Source organism: Peromyscus californicus, unplaced genomic scaffold, assembly GCF_007827085.1.
Source record: "Peromyscus californicus insignis strain IS unplaced genomic scaffold, ASM782708v3 Scaffold_5__1_contigs__length_169319896, whole genome shotgun sequence".
Lineage (NCBI taxonomy): Eukaryota > Metazoa > Chordata > Mammalia > Rodentia > Cricetidae > Peromyscus > Peromyscus californicus.
Window position 1 is genome coordinate 49,390,617 of NW_026294573.1, and position 17,788 is coordinate 49,408,404.

A 17,788-nucleotide genomic window follows, 5' to 3' on the forward strand; every position below is an offset into this window, starting at 1 on the left:
GCCTCAGTGCAGGGTTTCCTGTGCTTGACCTGCATGTGAGAGTTGATGATGCAAAACTGCAGACAGCTGCCCCTGCAGAGATTGCTACAGGTGCAGACTTTATGCTAAGGGATTTTCTCTCTGAGATCTTGTAAACCCAGAACACCTGAGTTTCTAGTTTAACCGAACAGTTGAGATATGCAGATTCCATGATCTTGACAGCTGCACTTTTAACCAAATTACTGATAGTGTGAAAAACTGAGCATTCACATGATCACATTAGCATTGATATCAGGTTTTTCCTGGTGGTTGATCTATTTTTTGATACATGGTCTCCCTCTTTATTTTAGGTCAGTCTCACCTCCAATTCTGGAACTTCTCGCCTAAACCGAGATTATAGGTGAGAGCTATGGAGCCTATAGTGGTTTTATAATTGTTTGTTGGTTTTTAGTTCATCTTTGACTGTTTTCTATTTCGAGTTTTAAAATTATTTTTATACTCAGAATCTCATTTGTGTGCACTGGCTAGCAAAACTGTTGGCCACAAGTAGACTTCAGCATTCTCTGTCTTAGAAATGCTATCACTGCTGCTGAGAATGGTTGGTATATTTCACCATATGAAACACAGACTACCTTCCATCCTCCTCCTCTGCGTCCTGATGGCCTACAGGATTGCAGCCCATAATGGCAGTTTTTGGTGTGTTCTTTTCCTTACTCCAAAACTGTTGATGCTGCCAAGGACTGACTCCCTTGAAATCACATGTATGATCAGACAGTTCCATGTTATGCTAAGTGCTAATGTCCTCTGTTCATCACTCCCAGAGTCCATTTTTATAGACATCAGTACTGTCCAATGACACATGTTTGGCCACTGGTCCCTAAGTGTTTCCACCATAATGGCCCTCATCCTTTCCTCTGGTGAACTGACATTGTGGTAGCCCTGGAGACCTGGTGATATGGTCCCTTTCCCTCTGTCCATGGAGTTCTGGGTCTCTCAAGACCAGGCTGTTAAGTGTGTATGATTTGCAAATGTAACCTCTCACGCATGTAGGGCCTCTCACAGTCTGTGCCAAGTGCCCACAGACTTTGTCCATCACCAACACAAGGACCAGTTTTTTTGGGGGGTTTTTTGGAGGGTGGGTTTTTTCAAGACAGGGTTTCTCTGTGTAGTTTTGGTGCCTGTCCTGGATCTCACTCTGTAGACCAGGCTAGCCTCGAACTCAGAGATCTGCCTGGCTCTGCCTCCCAAGTGCAGGGATTAAAGGCATGTGTCACCACCACCCGGCTATAAGAATCATTTTTAAAGTAGCCAAGCCCAAAGTGCCAAACTTTACAATGTCCTATGCTGTTTTAAGATGCCTGGTCAACTATTGTTTTCTCTATGTTTTTACCAACACCGCTTCAACCCTTTCCTCTGGGTCACTGGCACTGTGATGACCTGGCATTGTGCAGCCCCTTCTGTTTCCACGGAGGTTTAGGGATTCAGGGCCAGGTTGGTAAGTGCCTGTGATGGGATATCCGTACATTCCCTGGTTTCCATTCAATCTCCAAACTCAGGATGATCATGAAAAGTTGATTGGCTTTCAATTCCTGTATTCGAATGTATTTGATGTGTACAAAATGTCTTTATCATGAAACGTTTACATCTATACCAGGTTTAAACAGTTTCTTTGATGATTAAATATTTTTATAAAATCAAGAGTGATGAGAAACTTCTAAGGCCCTATTTATGGAACATGCCATGGTCTCAAAAATGTATTTTAATTATATAGAAATAGTGAAATTAAGTTTTAACTCAGTGTATCATATGTAGATTTCTGAAGATATCAGATGCATGCTCAGAATGCCTGTGTATACATGGCCATGATCTTTTTTCCTTTAATACCTCTTAATTTGCTGATTGATGTTCAATGAAAATTGCTTCTACAGATATTTCTGTTCATTATTTTCCTAACCTACAGACCCACTTTGAGCACAGATGAGAAAACCTTATCCTCTCCTGCTCAAATCATCTTCGAATAGCCAACACTCTGGGATCCAATTCCAATGGGCTGTCCCATACTCCATATTTCTCTCTCCAACATTCCCATGTTCCACAAGCCAGCACTCCCCCTAGCAGCTGTCACATAGGTCCCATGCACCCATAATGCCTACCCTCTTCTACTTACAAACTGTATATAGTAAAAAGAGCACACTTGTACACTCACTATAAATCCAAAACACCTTTCCTCCAGAAGGAGAAAAGAGTGTGTGGACCTTTTACCATTCTGGTTCAGTGACTAAGCCCTCACCAAACCTTGAAGCCCTGAAGGGAACTAACTGACTGGGATAGGATTAGGCATAGGCAGAGACTTCATACTCCTGTCCTGAGGCATACCCAAGAAACAACTCACTTGGGAAAGAGCCCCAAGGGAAAGAATCACTGTGTCTCACATTTCAAGTTTATAATTTCATCTTGTAATTTTGGTTGTCGGCTTAGTGCCGAAAAGTGAAAGCATCCCATTAGGTGGGAAACGTGGAGATTCACTGAGTAAACTAATACATGCACACACTCACACAGAAACTCACACTTCAGTGTAAATATAAAAAGGCATTTAGAAAGAATCAAGCTGAGGTGGTGGAAATAACACAAAGTACATGTAACTTTTACCTGTTACAAGTGTATGAAAATGGTTCCATGAGAAGAAAGTTCACCTGAAATGACTGATGGGAAGAACAAGAAAGAGCTGTTTCTGGAGTCAGTGGTACCTGCTTTTGCTCATCATGTGAGCTTCCCCCTCAGAAACAACCTCTGGAAGCAGGGTTTCTGCTCCCTGTTTTTCAACCACAGACACACTGCACAAATACAATGATCCCCTGCTCATAGGAAGTCTACTGCCAGGACAAGCAAGTAGTATTCCAACCTCAAATGGCTGACAAAATTAAACTCCCAAAAAGGTGTTTGGAGAAATATTGAGCAACTTTTACTATAGTATCACAAACACTGGCAACAATAGCTTAATATTTATGTTTTCATAGTATATTAGTGTAGACTAATAGCATTAACCCTAATTTCAGTATAAAAATTTGATTATATGCTCTAAGGAAGAGGGAAGTTGCCAGGTAGTGGTATCACCTGCCCTTAATCCCAACACTTCAGAGCCAAAGGCAGGCTCATCTCTGTGACTTCAGGACAGCCTTGGGTACACACACAAACCCTCTCGCAAAAAGAAAGAAAGTTAAAAAAAATCACTTCTGCAAAATAATTGATCCTTACCTTTCACGGTAATTGTTTCATAATCATGATTTTTATTAGTTTTGCATTTAAAAACAACAGTGACAGCTAGTAGGGGTTCATTCTCCAAGTTGTGGGTAGAAGGAATAAACTTTAATTGGGGAAGATGTTCTTTGTTGGCAGTCAGGTTGCAGTGATGATTGATGATGGTTGGGAATGGCATCTCACATGCTGCTTGAGGTGTTAGATCTGGAAAACATTCAGTTGCAGAGGATACACTGGGAGTTCAGTCCCCCAGTGTGGCTTCTCCTGTGTCTACTGAAGGAATCTGAGCTTGTGAATTTCCATGGGCATCCAGTTACATTTCACACATAAGGCTTCTCCCCAGTGCGTTTCCTCATATGGTCTCTGAGCTGTAAAGGCTTTGTGTAAGGTTTCCCACAATCTTGGTAGGCAGGAGTCGGGCTTCAACTGGGAGGCTTCTTCTTGGACACAGAGCTCTGGAACTTGGAGTCTGATCTTTCCTGGGGACACTGTCTCTGGACCACAAGAGAATCTGGCATACTTTCTGGGGGTTGTCTTGGGGTCAAAGGAGAATGGGAGGGGCCTGGCGATCCACTTGAAACCACCTGAGGATCACTGCCACCTTCAGCACTAGGTGCTGACCTCTGACCTGTGCAGACATCCTGAGCATGAGAGGATACCAGCTGGCCACTGTAGTGTGGCTGGGCAGCACTGGGCTTTCTCAGGTGATGCTTAGATACAGCCATTTTTCCTATAGACATTTTCTGGTTTTTACCCTGGGGAGTCCCAGCAAAAGATACATTTTGGTGCACATCCTGCTTACTGCTAAGGAAGGTAGTTATATTGACGTGCGGGGTAAAAAATGTAAGTCTCACACATGGCTTTTTGGGAACCTCCTCACTCATTCTTGGTGCCCTCTGACTGGAGTCGAAGGTCTGGTCCCCAGTGACAGGCCTCTCTTGGTGGTGCTCCTCTCGGCTGGTCTGGTACAACCCAGAAGTAACTTCATCGTCTTCATCATGGGTCTGTTCACCACTGAAGGACCTTACACGGGTCCCTCCAGAAGATGTCGGCTCCCTTTCAAAGAGAACATCTTGATCATCACCAGAGCTCATCCTCTCATTTTCAAACAAGTCTCTACTAAGAGACACAAAAGTCTCCCTACCACTCAGGGTCTTCACCAGGCAGGATCTTTTTTCAAAGTCTGTCTCGTTGCTGCCAGAGACTGCTGTCCCCGGAGAACCAGAGAGGGAGGTCTCTTGGGTGTTGAGCTTCATCAGCTGAGAGTCTGCAATGGATTTAGTCTGGTCAGCAGGCACACCTTGCTGATTCATAGCAACTGTCTCACTGGGCTCTCCCAATTGGAAAGGTATGTCTTTTCCGAGATTTGCCCTTGAGTTCTCGGGCAAAGATTTAGATTTGGATTTAGACTTAGATTTAGACTTAGATGCCATGACTGTTTCTTTACTGGTAGGTTCCACTTGGCTCTTGGGTGTGCTACAAGATTCAGGGTTCATCACTGTTTCATCACAGGGAGGCTGCACTTGTCTCTGAGCTGATGCACGCTGACTCGTCTCCACAGGGGCAGTCTGAGGAGTGCAGGGCCCAGGCTGAGAATCACCTGGAGTTTCTCTCTGGTCCTTCAGTGGTTCAGGGATGACCTTCTGGGGCTCCTCAGGTTCCTCAACTGTTCCAGAATCAGAAAACATGGTGCAGAACTAGGTTTTCAGTTCTGAGAGCTTGAGTTCTTAAGAGTAGTCCAATATGAACACAGACAGAGGCTATGTGGTACACCCAAGCAGCTTTAGAATGTGAGCTGGAGGCTAGGGCTTCAGACCTGCATAGGCTGTGATGAAGGTGGCCTGGGAAAAAGGTACCCAGCTCTAGTGTCTGGAGTCTTCTTATAGAAAGGTCAGTAGGAAGTGGGCAGGATTTCAAGTTCCAAGCCTTGGTTGGCCACGCCCTTTGTCTTAAAGTTCAAATAGAGTCGTGCTTAAGCTCCTCCTCCCAAGTTCTCAAAATGCAGAAGTTGATTTTATGACTCACCAAACACCCAGGAATTCTTTGAAGTCATTAAGTCCAACTGGAAGAAGCAGCACTTTGGATCTTTCTATCCATATCTCTGTAATAAGGACGTAGTTTGATACTTTGATCTTCCTTGAGAGTTAAAGGTATAGAAACTGAAAACAGCTGGGCCAAAGGATTAGCTACAGATCCAGGTTTTAAGCCAATCCATTTTGTTCTCAGGAGCTCAATCCCTGTGTAAACACCCCAGGATGTGAATTTCTATATGTCATGGGTTGGTTTGCCATGCAGAATCTCCCTCCTTAACAAGTGTCATTTAATCTGACTTTTGGGTAGTGCCTAGTTGAGCATTATTTACTTAAGCTCCTCTCACAATCACTTGGAAAGCAGAGGATGTTTGAGTCACCTAGCCAAGGATTCAGGACTTCCATGCTGTCATTTCCTGAAAAGCCACTGTGTGCTGAAACTCAACATTACACTTTCTATCCTACCCCAGCCTCAGTGCAGGGTTTCCTGTGCTTGACCTGCATGTGAGAGTTGATGAGGCAAAACTGCAGACAGCTGCCCCTGCAGAGATTGCTACAGGTGCAGACTTTATGCCTAAGGGCTTTGCTCTCTGAGATCTGATGTAAACCCAGAACACCTGAGATTCTAGTTTAAATGAACAGTTGAGATATGCAGATTCCATGATCTTGACAGCTGCACTTTTAACCAAATTACTGATAGTGTGAAAAACTGAGCATTCAAATGATCACATTAGCATTGATATGAGTTTTTTTTTTTCTTATCGGTTGATCTGATTTTTAACACGTGGTCTCTCTCTTTATGTCAGGCTCACCTCCAATTCTGGAACCTCTTACCTAAGCCTAGATTATAGGTGAGACTTATGGAGGCTGGTGTTTTGTTTTGTTCATTTTTGATCGTTTGTTTTACGGTTTTAAAATGTTGTGTATAAAATGTTGAGATACCATTGTATTGTCCAATCTGACCACAACTTCTGAGTTTGATCCAATCCTTGACCTTCAGCCTCCTTCCTATTTAGAAATAGTATCACTGCTGGTGAGAATGGCTGGTATATTTCACCATATATAACCCAGACTACCATCCAGGCTTTCTGCCTCTGCCTCTTGTTTGCCTACAGTATTGCAGGCCATAATAGCAGTTTTTGATGTCTTCTTTTCCCTCCTCCAAGACCATTTGATCCCACTAAGAACTTACTCCTTTGGAATCACGTGTGTCATCAGACAATTCCAAGTTATGCCATGTGCCCACATTTTCTGTTCATCACTCCCATAGAGCCTGGTGTTATAAAATATTAGCACTGTACAATGACACATGTTGTCCACTGGTCCCTAGATGTTTACACCAACATCATTCCCACCCTTTCAAAATAGACACTGTGCTAACCATTGGTGACTAGACCCTGTACAGCCCTTTCCTTCTGTCCATGGGAGTTCACAGGTTCTCTGGTCCAGGCTATTAAGCTAAGTGCCTGAAATGTTGTGTAGGCATATGCCATGGATTCCTTTTAGTCTCCACACTGTCCAGACACAGAGTCAGAAAATAATTATGAGAAATTTATGGGTTTTGGGTTCCTGTATTCCAGTCTCCCTTGGGAAAAAATAGCATATATAAATTGAACAAAAGTACTTCATCTTGAAATTTTTATACCTATACTATATTTGAAATTGATTTTTTGGTCATTAAATAAATTTATAGAATCAAGAGTAAAGTGCAACCCCTAAATTCCTATAAATAAAACTTCCCCACTCAGCAAAAATATATTTTGCTGGACTGTGGCAGCCCACAGCTTTAATCCCAGGGCTTAGGAGTCCTGGGCAGCAGATCTCTATCAGTTCAAAGCCAGGCTTGTCTACAGAGCAAGTTCAAAAACAGACAAATGTATTGCACAGAGAAAATTCTGTTTCTAAAAACCAAAAATATCAACCCTCAAACCCCCCAAAACCAAAAATGAATAATTTTAAATTCTTAGGAACAGTTAAAGGGAAGTACAACATGGTGTAGCCCTTTTGAATTCTTCACTTCTCTGAAGGAGTCTCCCAGATGCTTGGCTCTGGTTATCTGTCTTCTTGGCAGCCAGTTTCTGTTTTGTTTTGTTTTCCTATTTCTTCCTCATGAATACTTGTAAATTTTTCCTATGGAAATGTGTATCTGTTCACCTCGTCCCTAGAATTCATATGCTCCTTACCCACAGTTGAGACAAAATTTAAACATTATCATCCAAGCAGAAAGTAGAATAGTCAGCACTCTGGGACTATTTTCACAGGTTTTATTGGCACTTTTTGCCTCACTTACACCTTCCAACCAACCCTAGATCCCCACTCTCTCCACCCCTTCTTCTCTGTTCTCCTGGACACCAACAAGTCTATTTTCCCTCCTAGTTTAATAAATCTGTCCCCTCCACCAACAGAGACTTCCTCACTTGTAGTCACAGAATATATACAGTTCCATGAGCACTCCCACATCCCAATTGAAAAATCTCAAACAAACTGTCCTCCTAATGGGAAAAAGAAATGTCTCTAGACCCACTAACCAATCTGCTTCACACAGGGACTGAGGCCTCCCCACTGCCGTCTCCATATACAAATATGTCTGTACCAGAGACATATGTAGAGTTCATAAAATAAACCATACAAGAGCATGCAGAACACATGCATGTATAAATATTAATAGAAGAAGATGTGCAAAAATATCATAGTCAAGGATTTGAGAAAAATGGATAAATAAGTCCTACAGGACCAAAGTGGCCTCACAAAATCGTCTCAATGAGAGAATGCAAAGAAAATTCTGTTGATGGAGTTAGTTATACCTTTTACTTTGGTGGCCATGTGACCACACACCTCTAGAAACAGCTTATTGAAGTAGGTTTTCTTCTGCCTATTTCTCAACTACTGACAAACTACAGTAAATAGAACAGTTTCCTTGAGTCATAAGAAATCAACTGACAGAGCAACCAATTATTATCATACACTAAAAAGAATGGCAGAATCTAAGTGCAAAACAAAGGGAAGAAGAATTTGGCCTATTATTTTATTATAATACTTTTATTATGTCTTAATATTTGTATTGCTGCCTTACTTGGTACAATTTAATATGCAATGTGCAAATGTCATTAATATCAATGTCTTCACACTATCTTAAACAAAAGGCATATTAATGGATGCACCTTAATGTTGTGGAACACACCTTTAATCTTAGCACTCAGGAATCAGAGACAGGAGGATATCTGTGAGTTCTTGGAAAACAAAAGGATCACCTTTGCAAAATGCAAAATAATCCATCCTAAGCTATTATGGTAAATGTTGCATAATCACTATTTAGTTTGTTACATTCACAAACAGCTTTATGCATTTACTATAAGCTGACACATTTCTGGGTAGGAAGAATTCATGTTAGTAGGGAAGATGTTCCTTGTGGACAGTTGGGTTCACTGTTGGTTCAATCTTGTTCTTGGACTCTCAGATCACCTTGCAGTGATCTGCTCCTGCAAAGGTTTTGTCACACTTGCATGTAGGAGGGGCCATTCTCCACTGTGCTTCTCTCTGTGTCTGTGAGCTCACCTGATGGGGAGAACTTCCATGTGCAGCCAGTTGTGTTGCACACACAGGACTTCTCTTCAGTGTGTTTCTTCATATGGGCTCTGAGGTGCTAAGATTTGTGTAGGATTTCTCACCAGCCTGCTATGTGCAAAAGTAGAGCATCAAACTCTGAGGCTTCTTCTGCAATCCATGGCTCTGGGACTTGAGGTCTGACTTCTCCTGTGGAAGCTGTCCCTGGAGTAAAGAGGACACTGAAAAGCTTTCTGGGGGTTGTCCTGTGGCCAAAAAGGAACTTGGAGTGTAAAAGATTCCATTCCACATCGGGTCTAATTACTAAAGGAACTCACCAGAAGATTTTGGCTTTCTTCACACTGGGTGCTGTCATCTGACCTCTACAGACATTCTGACCTATAGAGCTTGTCATTTGACCACAGTAAAGAGTTGTTTCACAATTGGATGGTGCATCTTCTTCCCATAAAGTGATTGTTCAAAGATGGTGGTTGTCATCTGACTCCAACAGAGAGTCTCATCACCAACTGAGGTTGTTATCTGACTCTCACAGAGATGGACACCACTTTTGGCTGTCTTGTGATCTCTATAGTGGGTCAGGTCACCACATGGTTTGTCATCTGAGCCTCATACTACAGGGAATTGTCATCTGAACTCAAGGATTCTGCTTACCCTTTCTGTTTGTTTTTAGTTTGAGTTGAAGCTCTAGTTAGTCATACACAGAAGTAATTAGATGGTTCTTAGATGGGTACTGTTTACCACTAGAGGGCATCACATGAGCCCCTTCAAGAGTTACAAACTGCCCTCCATAGTCAGCAATGTGATTTTCACTCACTGATCCTCTTACTTCCATATATGGATTACTGTGGATCACATGATTCTTTTCAACAAGCACTGCCTGACTTCGCTGTTGACTGTCTCCTTGCTGTTGGAGATGGCTGTCTTCTGGGAATCAGTGGGGGAGTTCTCAGGGGTGTGATTGAGCTCTGTCAGCTGAGAGCTTGTTTGGATTTAGTCTGATAGCAGATACAACTTGCTGGTTCAATACAACAGTCTCAATTGGCTCTCCAATTGGAAATTGATGAATCTTCTGGTTTGTGATCTTGTGTTTTCAGTAAACGATGAGCCATGGGTGCTACAATATCCAAATGTCATCACTCTTTGATTCCTCATAGGTTTTACATGGCTCTGAGCAGACATGAACTGGCTGGTTCCCACATGGGCAATGAGAGGAGTGCATGGCTGTGGATCTTACTCAGGTGGGCTTTCTCTGTGGTACTCACATGACCCAGAGAAGCCATGGAGACACTCTTCAGTTAGTTACCCCAATTGTGCTGTAGAAGGAGAATATCTTCTTGCTCACCTAAGTTCTCAGCTGTGAGAGTTTTAGTTCCTCAAATGTAGTCATATATAGGAGACAGACAAAGGATAGGTGGATGCCAGAAGGCAGTGAGAAGGTGAGCTGGAGGCCAGGGTGTCAGACCTTCAGGGGCCAAGAGGAAGATTGACTGGTAGAAACCCACTCAGTTGGTGTCTGGAGTCCATTTTTAAAAATCTTGGTTGGGAAGAGGGTAGGGCTTCAGAGTTCAGCCTTCAGTAGGTCATGACTTTTGTATGGTTGGATCTTCATAGCTAGAGTCCCTAATTAAGCTTCTCCAGGAACTTAGAATTAAATGGGTGACTGAATCACCTGGCAAGGAGCCAGGTTTCCTTGAAGTCATTTCTGTAAGTCCCTGCAACAGGAAACTGCACTTTGAATCAATCAATCCATACCATCACTGTAGCTGTGGTGATTTACTATTCTCTTCTTTGGTGAGGTAGGGACACAGAACATCAGTGGGCCAAATGAATTAGCTACAGATCGAGATATTAAACCAGACAATTTTTCCCTCAAGAGTTGAATCCCAGGGTAAACACTCAGGATGTGATTTCAGATCTAATTAGCTCCTGGGCCATACAAACCCCAGCCCCTTGGTAGCTGTAGTTTCATCAAAATTACTCCTGGTATGAAATATTTAGAATTCTTTTGGGTCACTTTAGCATTGATAATAGAATTTTTCTTTTGCTGATTGATTTTTTTTTGTTGTTTTGATACAGGGACTCCTTCTTTAGGCCAGGCTTAAAGCAAATTTTGGATGCTCCTGCTTTAACCTAGGATTACAGTGGAGAGCCACTAGGTCCTAGGTTTAATTAATTAAATCATTTCCCTTTTTGTTTTATTATGTTTGGACAAATGACCTTGTTAGGTTCCCCAGGTTGGAAAAAAACTCCTGGACTCGCTGGGCAGTGGTGGCGCATGCCTTTAATCCCAGCACTCAGGAGGCAGAGGCAGGCGGATCTTTGTGAGTTCAAGGCCAGCCTGGTCTACAGAGAGAGATCCAGGAAAGATGCAAAGCTACACAGAGAAACCCTGTCTCGAAAAGAAAAAAAAACTCCTGGACTCAAGCAATCCTCCTGCTCAGGCTCCTTTGTGCCTAGGGATACTTTCATTCTAATTGAGAATGTTTGGAGTTTTGAGGCAGTCACCCTCTGTGACCCAACTGCATTCCAGTCTTTCTACCCCTGCTTCCTGATTGCCCACGGTATTGCAGCCATCTACCATGACTCTGAGCAAATGGTAGCATTGTTTTGAAACCCAGGTACCTTTCCTAAACCTGCTTGACCACATCAGGACTGAGTCTCTTTGATTTATATATGTGACCGGTGACACAAGAAGGGCATCTCCTAGTCTATGCCAGGTGCCCACAGTCTGTGCCCATCAAAACTACCAGGACCAGTTCTAAAAGACAAGGCCATAGTGCCGAGCTTTACAATGTCCTGTACTGTTTAAAGACACCTGGGTGATCATTGCTTTCTGTGTGTTTTCACTAACACCACTTCAACCCTTTCCTCTGGTACACAGACACTGTGGTAGCCCTTTGTGAACTGGCATTGAGCACCCCATTCCCTGCTTCTATGGGGTTTCAGGGATCTCAGGACCAGGTTAATTAAGTGCCTGTGATGGGGTGGAGTCACATCGCCTGGCACTTTCTTCAATCTCTAGGGATACAGCCACATGGACTCAGATGATGACCTTGAATTTGTGGTGGACTTCAGATTTCTGTATTCTGAATTTTCTTTAAATATACAAAACATTTGACTTGTCTCAAATGTCTTTGTCATGAACTTTTGACACCTTTACTTGGTTTTGATGGATCTTGTGAACATTAAATATTTTTATAGAATCAAGAGTAAGGAATCAACTCTGAGTCCTATGACTGCAACTTACCCCAGTCTCAAAAAAAGTATTTTAACTATTTATGAACAGTAAAAGGAAATTACAACACAGTGTATTGTATATGGATTTCTGAAGATACCTACCAGATGTGTGCTCTGAATGCCTGTGTACACATGGCAACAATCTCTATTTACTAACTCCTAATTAATTTAATAGTTGAGATTTTATGAATTGCTTCTACTGCAATTTGTGTCTGTTCACCTTTTTTTGGCAGTAAGGCCAAGTTTTAGACTCTCCTGCTCAAATGATCTTAGACTGGCCACACTCTGGGGCTCCCTTCCAATGGAGTGTGTCATCCTCCTTACTTCTCCCTTCACTGTTCCCATGATCAAAAATCCATCCCTTTAACTAGCTGTTTTCAGACTTGTCTCTTGGACGCACAAAACCTACCCTCTTATATCTAAAATTGTATATAGTAGCAAGAGTACTGGTGTATACTCTCTAAAAATCCAAACAGACCTGTCTTCCAGAAAGAGAAAAATATCTGTGGACCTTTTACTGTTCTGGTTTAGTGACTAAGCCCCTCACCAAATCTGGAACCTAGCTGGGCGGTGGTGGCACAAGCCTTCAATCCCAGTAGAGCCAGGCGAATCTTTGTGAGTTCAAGGTCAGCCTGGTCTACAGAGCGAGATCCAGGACAGGCACCAAAACTACACAGAGAAACCTTGTCTCAAAACAAAACAAAGCAAAACACAAAACAAACAAAAAACCTTGAACCTAACTGTCCTGGACATGATTAGGCATAGGCAGAGACTTCATACTCCTGTCCTGCTCCATACACAACAATCAAATTACTGAAAGCTACAAGGGAAAAAATTACAAACTTCTAAGATGAGACACATTGTTTCATCTGGTAATTTTGGCTGTGGACATAGTGCAGAAATGTGAAAGGATCCCGTTAGGTGGGAAATGTGGAGATTCACTGAATAAACTAATACATGCACACACTCACATAGAAACTCACACTTCAGTGTAAATATAAAAAGGCATTTAGAAAGAATCAAGCTGAGGTGGTGGAAATAACACAAAGTACATGTAACTTTTACCTGTTACAAGTGTATGAAAATGGTTCCATGAGAAGAAAGTTCACCTGAAATGACTGATGGGAAGAACAAGAAAGAGCTGTTTCTGCAGTCAGTGGTGCCTGCTTTTGCTCATCATGTGAGCTTCCCCCTCAGAAACAACCTCTGGAAGCAGGGGTTCTGCTCCCTGGTTTTCAACCACAGACACACTGCACAAATACAATGATCCCCTGCTCATAGGAAGTCTACTGCCAGGACAAGCAAGTAGTATTCCAACCTCAAATGGCTGACAAAATTAAACTCCCAAAAAGGTGTTTGGAGAAATATTGAGCCTGTTTCACCGTAGTATCACAAACATATTAGTACTATTGTAGTTAATATGCATTCTAATAATAACCCAAATAAAAATTTCCTAAACGGTAATTTAAAAGATTCACATATGCAAAATAATTGATTCTTAGCTCATATATTAAATGCTTCATATTTATAACTTTTATTAGTTTAGCTTTTATAAACAATAGCATCTAATGGGGGTTCTCAAAATTGCTGTTAAGAAGAAATATGAGGGAATTTTATTAGGAAAGGTATTGTTTTTGGCCAGTTTCCAGTCAGGATGAAGCTTAAAAGTGCGATCTCCAATGTTTCTTTAGGTTGTCCAATCTAGTAAAACTTCTGTTGCAGTACATGCACAAGTAGGGGTCCACCCCAGTGCGCTGTCTCCTGTGTCTGATTAGTATATCTAAATCGGTGAATTCCCAATTGAATCTCGGGTAATTACAGGCATAGGGCATCTCCTCAGTGTGTGTTCTCATATGGTTTCTGAGGAGAGAAGGCTTTGAGAAAGATTGCTCACAATAACCATATGCACAGAAATAGGGCTTCACATTGTGAGTCTTTTTCTGGGAATCATGGTTCTTGGTCTTGAAGTATGAATTGTCTTGGGGAAGCTCTCCCTGGACAGAAGCAGAAACTGACACACTTTCTGGAGGTTGTCTTGAGGCCAAAGGAACACCTGAATGAAGTGAGGAATCCCCTCCACTAAAGGAAATCACCTGAGGATGGAGGCCTTCTTTAACTCTGGGTACTGTCCCCTGAACTGTAGGGACATTCTGGCCATGCAAGGATACCAGCTGGCCATAGTGGTTTATCTGGGCACTAATGGGGTCTCTCATTGGATGGCTATAGAAGGCCTGATATCCTTTAATGGCTACCAAGTGATCCTGAAATAAGGTCATGTCACGACTTAGAATCATCTTCTTATCTCCACAAAGAGAGTGAGCAGAAGAGGGGGTTATCAGCCGACTGGGATGGGGGGCCAGGCTATAAATGGGAGCTGTCATCTGACCCTCACTGGGAAACTGCTCACCCATTCTGGTTGCCACCTGACTGCAGGCAAAGGTCTGGTCCCCGATGACAGGTATCTCTTGATACTTCCCCTTGATGGTCTGGTCAAATACAGAAGGAATTAGATGGTCCTCATCGCAAGTCTGATCACAACTGAAGGACCTCACATGACCCCCTTCAAGAGATTCCAGCTGCCCTCCAGAGGAAGAATCTTGATTTTCACCAGGGCTGATTCTCTGTCTTCCACACAAGGCAGCACTGTGGCTCACAAGACTCTCATTCCCCCTCAGGGTCGTCACCTCACTACCTTCTTTGTAGACTATCTCCTTGCTGTCAGGGAATGCTCTCGCCTGGGAATCAGAGAGGGAGGTCTCCTGGGTGTTGAGGTCCATCAGCTGTGAGTCAGCTGGGGATTTGTTCTGGTCAGCAGATGCAACTTGCTGGTACAAAGAAGTGGTCTCACTTGGCTCTCCAAATTGGAAATCCATGTCTTTTCTGAAGTATGGCCTTGAGTTCTGGGTGAAGGCTCTCCTAGAGGTGCTACAAGATCCAGATGTCGTCAAAGTTTGATTCCTAATAGATAATACTTGTCTCTGAGCTGACACAAGCTGGCTTGTCTCCACAGGGGTAGTCGGAGGAGTGCATTGCCCTGGCTGATAATCACCTGGAGTTTCTCCCTGGGTCCTTACATGGGTCTGAGATGACCTCCTAGGGTTCCTCAGGTTCCTCAATTATTCAGGGTTAGGAGAATATGGTACTGAACTAGGTTTTTCAGTTCTGAGAGCCTAAGTCCTTAAGAGTAGTCCAATATGAAGACAGACAGAGGCTAGGTGGTAGACCCAAGAAGCTCTAGAATGTGAGCTAGAGGCCAGGGCTTCAGATCTGCCTAGGCTGTGGTGAAGGTGGCCTGGGAGAAAGGTACCCAGCTCTAGAGTCTGGAGTCTTATAGAAAACTCAGTAGGAAGTGGGCAGGGCTACAGAGTCCAGGCCTTGGTTGGCCACGCCCTATGCTTTGAAGCTCAAATCCAGAAGATTTGATTAAGCTCCTTCTCCCAAGATTTTACAATGCAGGTGATTGAATGACCCAGGAAAGGACCCAGGAATTCCTTGAAGTCATTAAGTCCAACAAGAGGAAGTTGCACTTTGGATCTTCCCTTCCATATCACAGTAGTAACGAGTTACCTGGTTTTACTTTGATCTTCCTTGAAAGTTGAAGTTGTAGAATGAGAACACAGTTGGGCCAAAGGAACTAGCTATACAACCAGGCTTTAAGCCAATTTTGTTCTCAGGAAATGAGTCCCTGTGTAAACACCCAGGATATGAATTTCTATGTTTCATAGGTTGATGGGCCATGAAGATTCCCCTTCCTTGACAAGTTTTATTTAATCTTCCTTTGAGGGGGAAGCCTAGCATCTGGATTATTTACTTAAGCTCCTCCCACAATCATTTGGAAAGCAGAGGGTGTTTGAGTCACCTAGCCAAAGACTCAGGACTTCCATGCTGTGATTTCCTGAAAAGCCACTGTGAGGTGAAACTCAACATTGCACTTTACATCCATACCCCAGCCTCAGTGCAGGGTTTCCTGTGCTTGACCTGCATGTGAGAGTTGATGATGCAGAAACTGCAGACAGCTGCCCCTGCAGAGATTGCTACAGGTGCAGACTTTATCCCTAAGGGCTTTGCTCTCTGAGATCTGAGGTAAACCCAGAACACCTGAGATTCTAGTTTAACTGAACAGTTTTGAGATATGCAGATTCCATGATCTTGACAGCTGCACTTTTAACCAAATTACTGATAGTGTGAAAAACTGAGCATTCACATGATCACATTAGCATTGAAAACAGAGGTTTGTTATTGGTGGTTGATCTGTTTTTTTAGTACATGGTCTCCCTCTTTATGTCAGGCTCACCTTCAATTCTGGAACCTCCTGCCTAAGCCTAGGGTTATAAGTAAGATTTATTGAGCCTGGTGTTTTATTTTGTTTTGTTTGCATTTTTATTTTAAAATTTTGTTTATACACTGAATCTCATGTGTTGAGCAGGTTGCACACAACTGCTGAGCTCAAGTCAATTTTTGCCCTTATGCCTCCTTTCTTTTAGAAATACTATCATTGTTGGTGAGAATGGCATGTGTTGGGAGTCACAGTGGCTCTACGGTTAAGGTGCTGGTCTGGAGAATAGCTGGTGTTTTTCATCATATTTAACTCACACTCCAGTCCCTCTGCCTCTGCTTCTTGATTGCCTATGGTATTGCAGCCATAAATGACTACTCCCATCCCATAATGGCAGTTTTTGATGTCTTATTTTCCCTCCTCCAAGACTGCTTGACCCCATTAAGAACTAACACTCTTGAAATCACATGTGTGTCATTAGACAGTTCCAAGTTATGCCAGGTGCTCACATTGTCTGTTCATCACCACCACAGAGCCTGGTGTTATAAAATATCTGCATTGTTCAATGACACATGTTTGTCCACTGGTTCCTATATGTTTATACCAACATCATTCTCACCCTTTCCTCTGGGGAACTGACACTGTGATAGCCCTTAGGTGACCTAGCCCTGTATGGCCCTCTTCCTCTATTCATGGGAGTTCACAGGCTCTCAGGTCCAAGCTGTTAAGCTAAGTGCCTGAGATGTTGTGTAGGCATACTTCATGGCTTCCTCTTAATAACCCTGCTGTCTAGACAGAGTTAGAAAATAATTATGAGAAATTTATGGGCTTTGGGTTACTGTATTCCAATCTCCCTTTGGGGGAAAAATAAGCACGTATGAATTGAACTTCATCTTGGAATTTTCACACCTACAGCATATTTGAAATTGATTTTTTGGTCATTAAGTATATTTATAGAGTCAAGAGTAAAGAATAACCCCTAAATTCCCATGAATACAACTTTCCCTGTTCTCCAAAAATATATTTTAACGTCTTAGAAACAGGAAAGTTAAAACATGAACATGTTGGAGTAGTTTTTGTTATTCAGTTCTATGAAGAAGTTTCTATGATACAAAGCTCTGGTTATCTGTTTCCATGGCAACTGTTTTAGTTTGTTTGTTTGTTTGTTTTTGCTTTGTTCCTATTAATTTTCTTATCAACATTTAATGTAAATTTTTCCTATGGAAATGTGAATCTGTAGAACGTTTTTACCTAGAATCTATACACTCCTTACCCACAGTTGAGACATAATTTAAACATTATTAACTAAGCAGAAAGTAGAATAGTCAGCACTCTGGGGCTATTTTCACAGGGTTTCATGGTGATATTTTATTTGTGCTTTAATAAATAAAGCTTGCCTGGAGATCAAAGGAAAAAGGCCAGCCATTATAAGTAAACAAAGAAG

General features: G+C 42.4%; 2 protein-coding genes across 5 annotated transcripts in view; both read right to left on the reverse strand.

Annotated features, from left to right (window-relative positions):
• Positions 1-17,788, reverse strand: part of Pde4b (phosphodiesterase 4B) — a 540,007-nt gene that overhangs the window by 285,107 nt on the left and 237,112 nt on the right. The gene's annotated exons all lie outside the window — the stretch shown is intronic.
• Positions 13,730-16,397, reverse strand: LOC128096317 (Kruppel-like factor 18). The gene has a single exon (XM_052715745.1). The coding sequence runs from the start codon at positions 14,939-14,941 to the stop codon at positions 13,730-13,732; it is 1,212 nt and encodes a 403-aa protein (XP_052571705.1). The 5' UTR covers positions 14,942-16,397.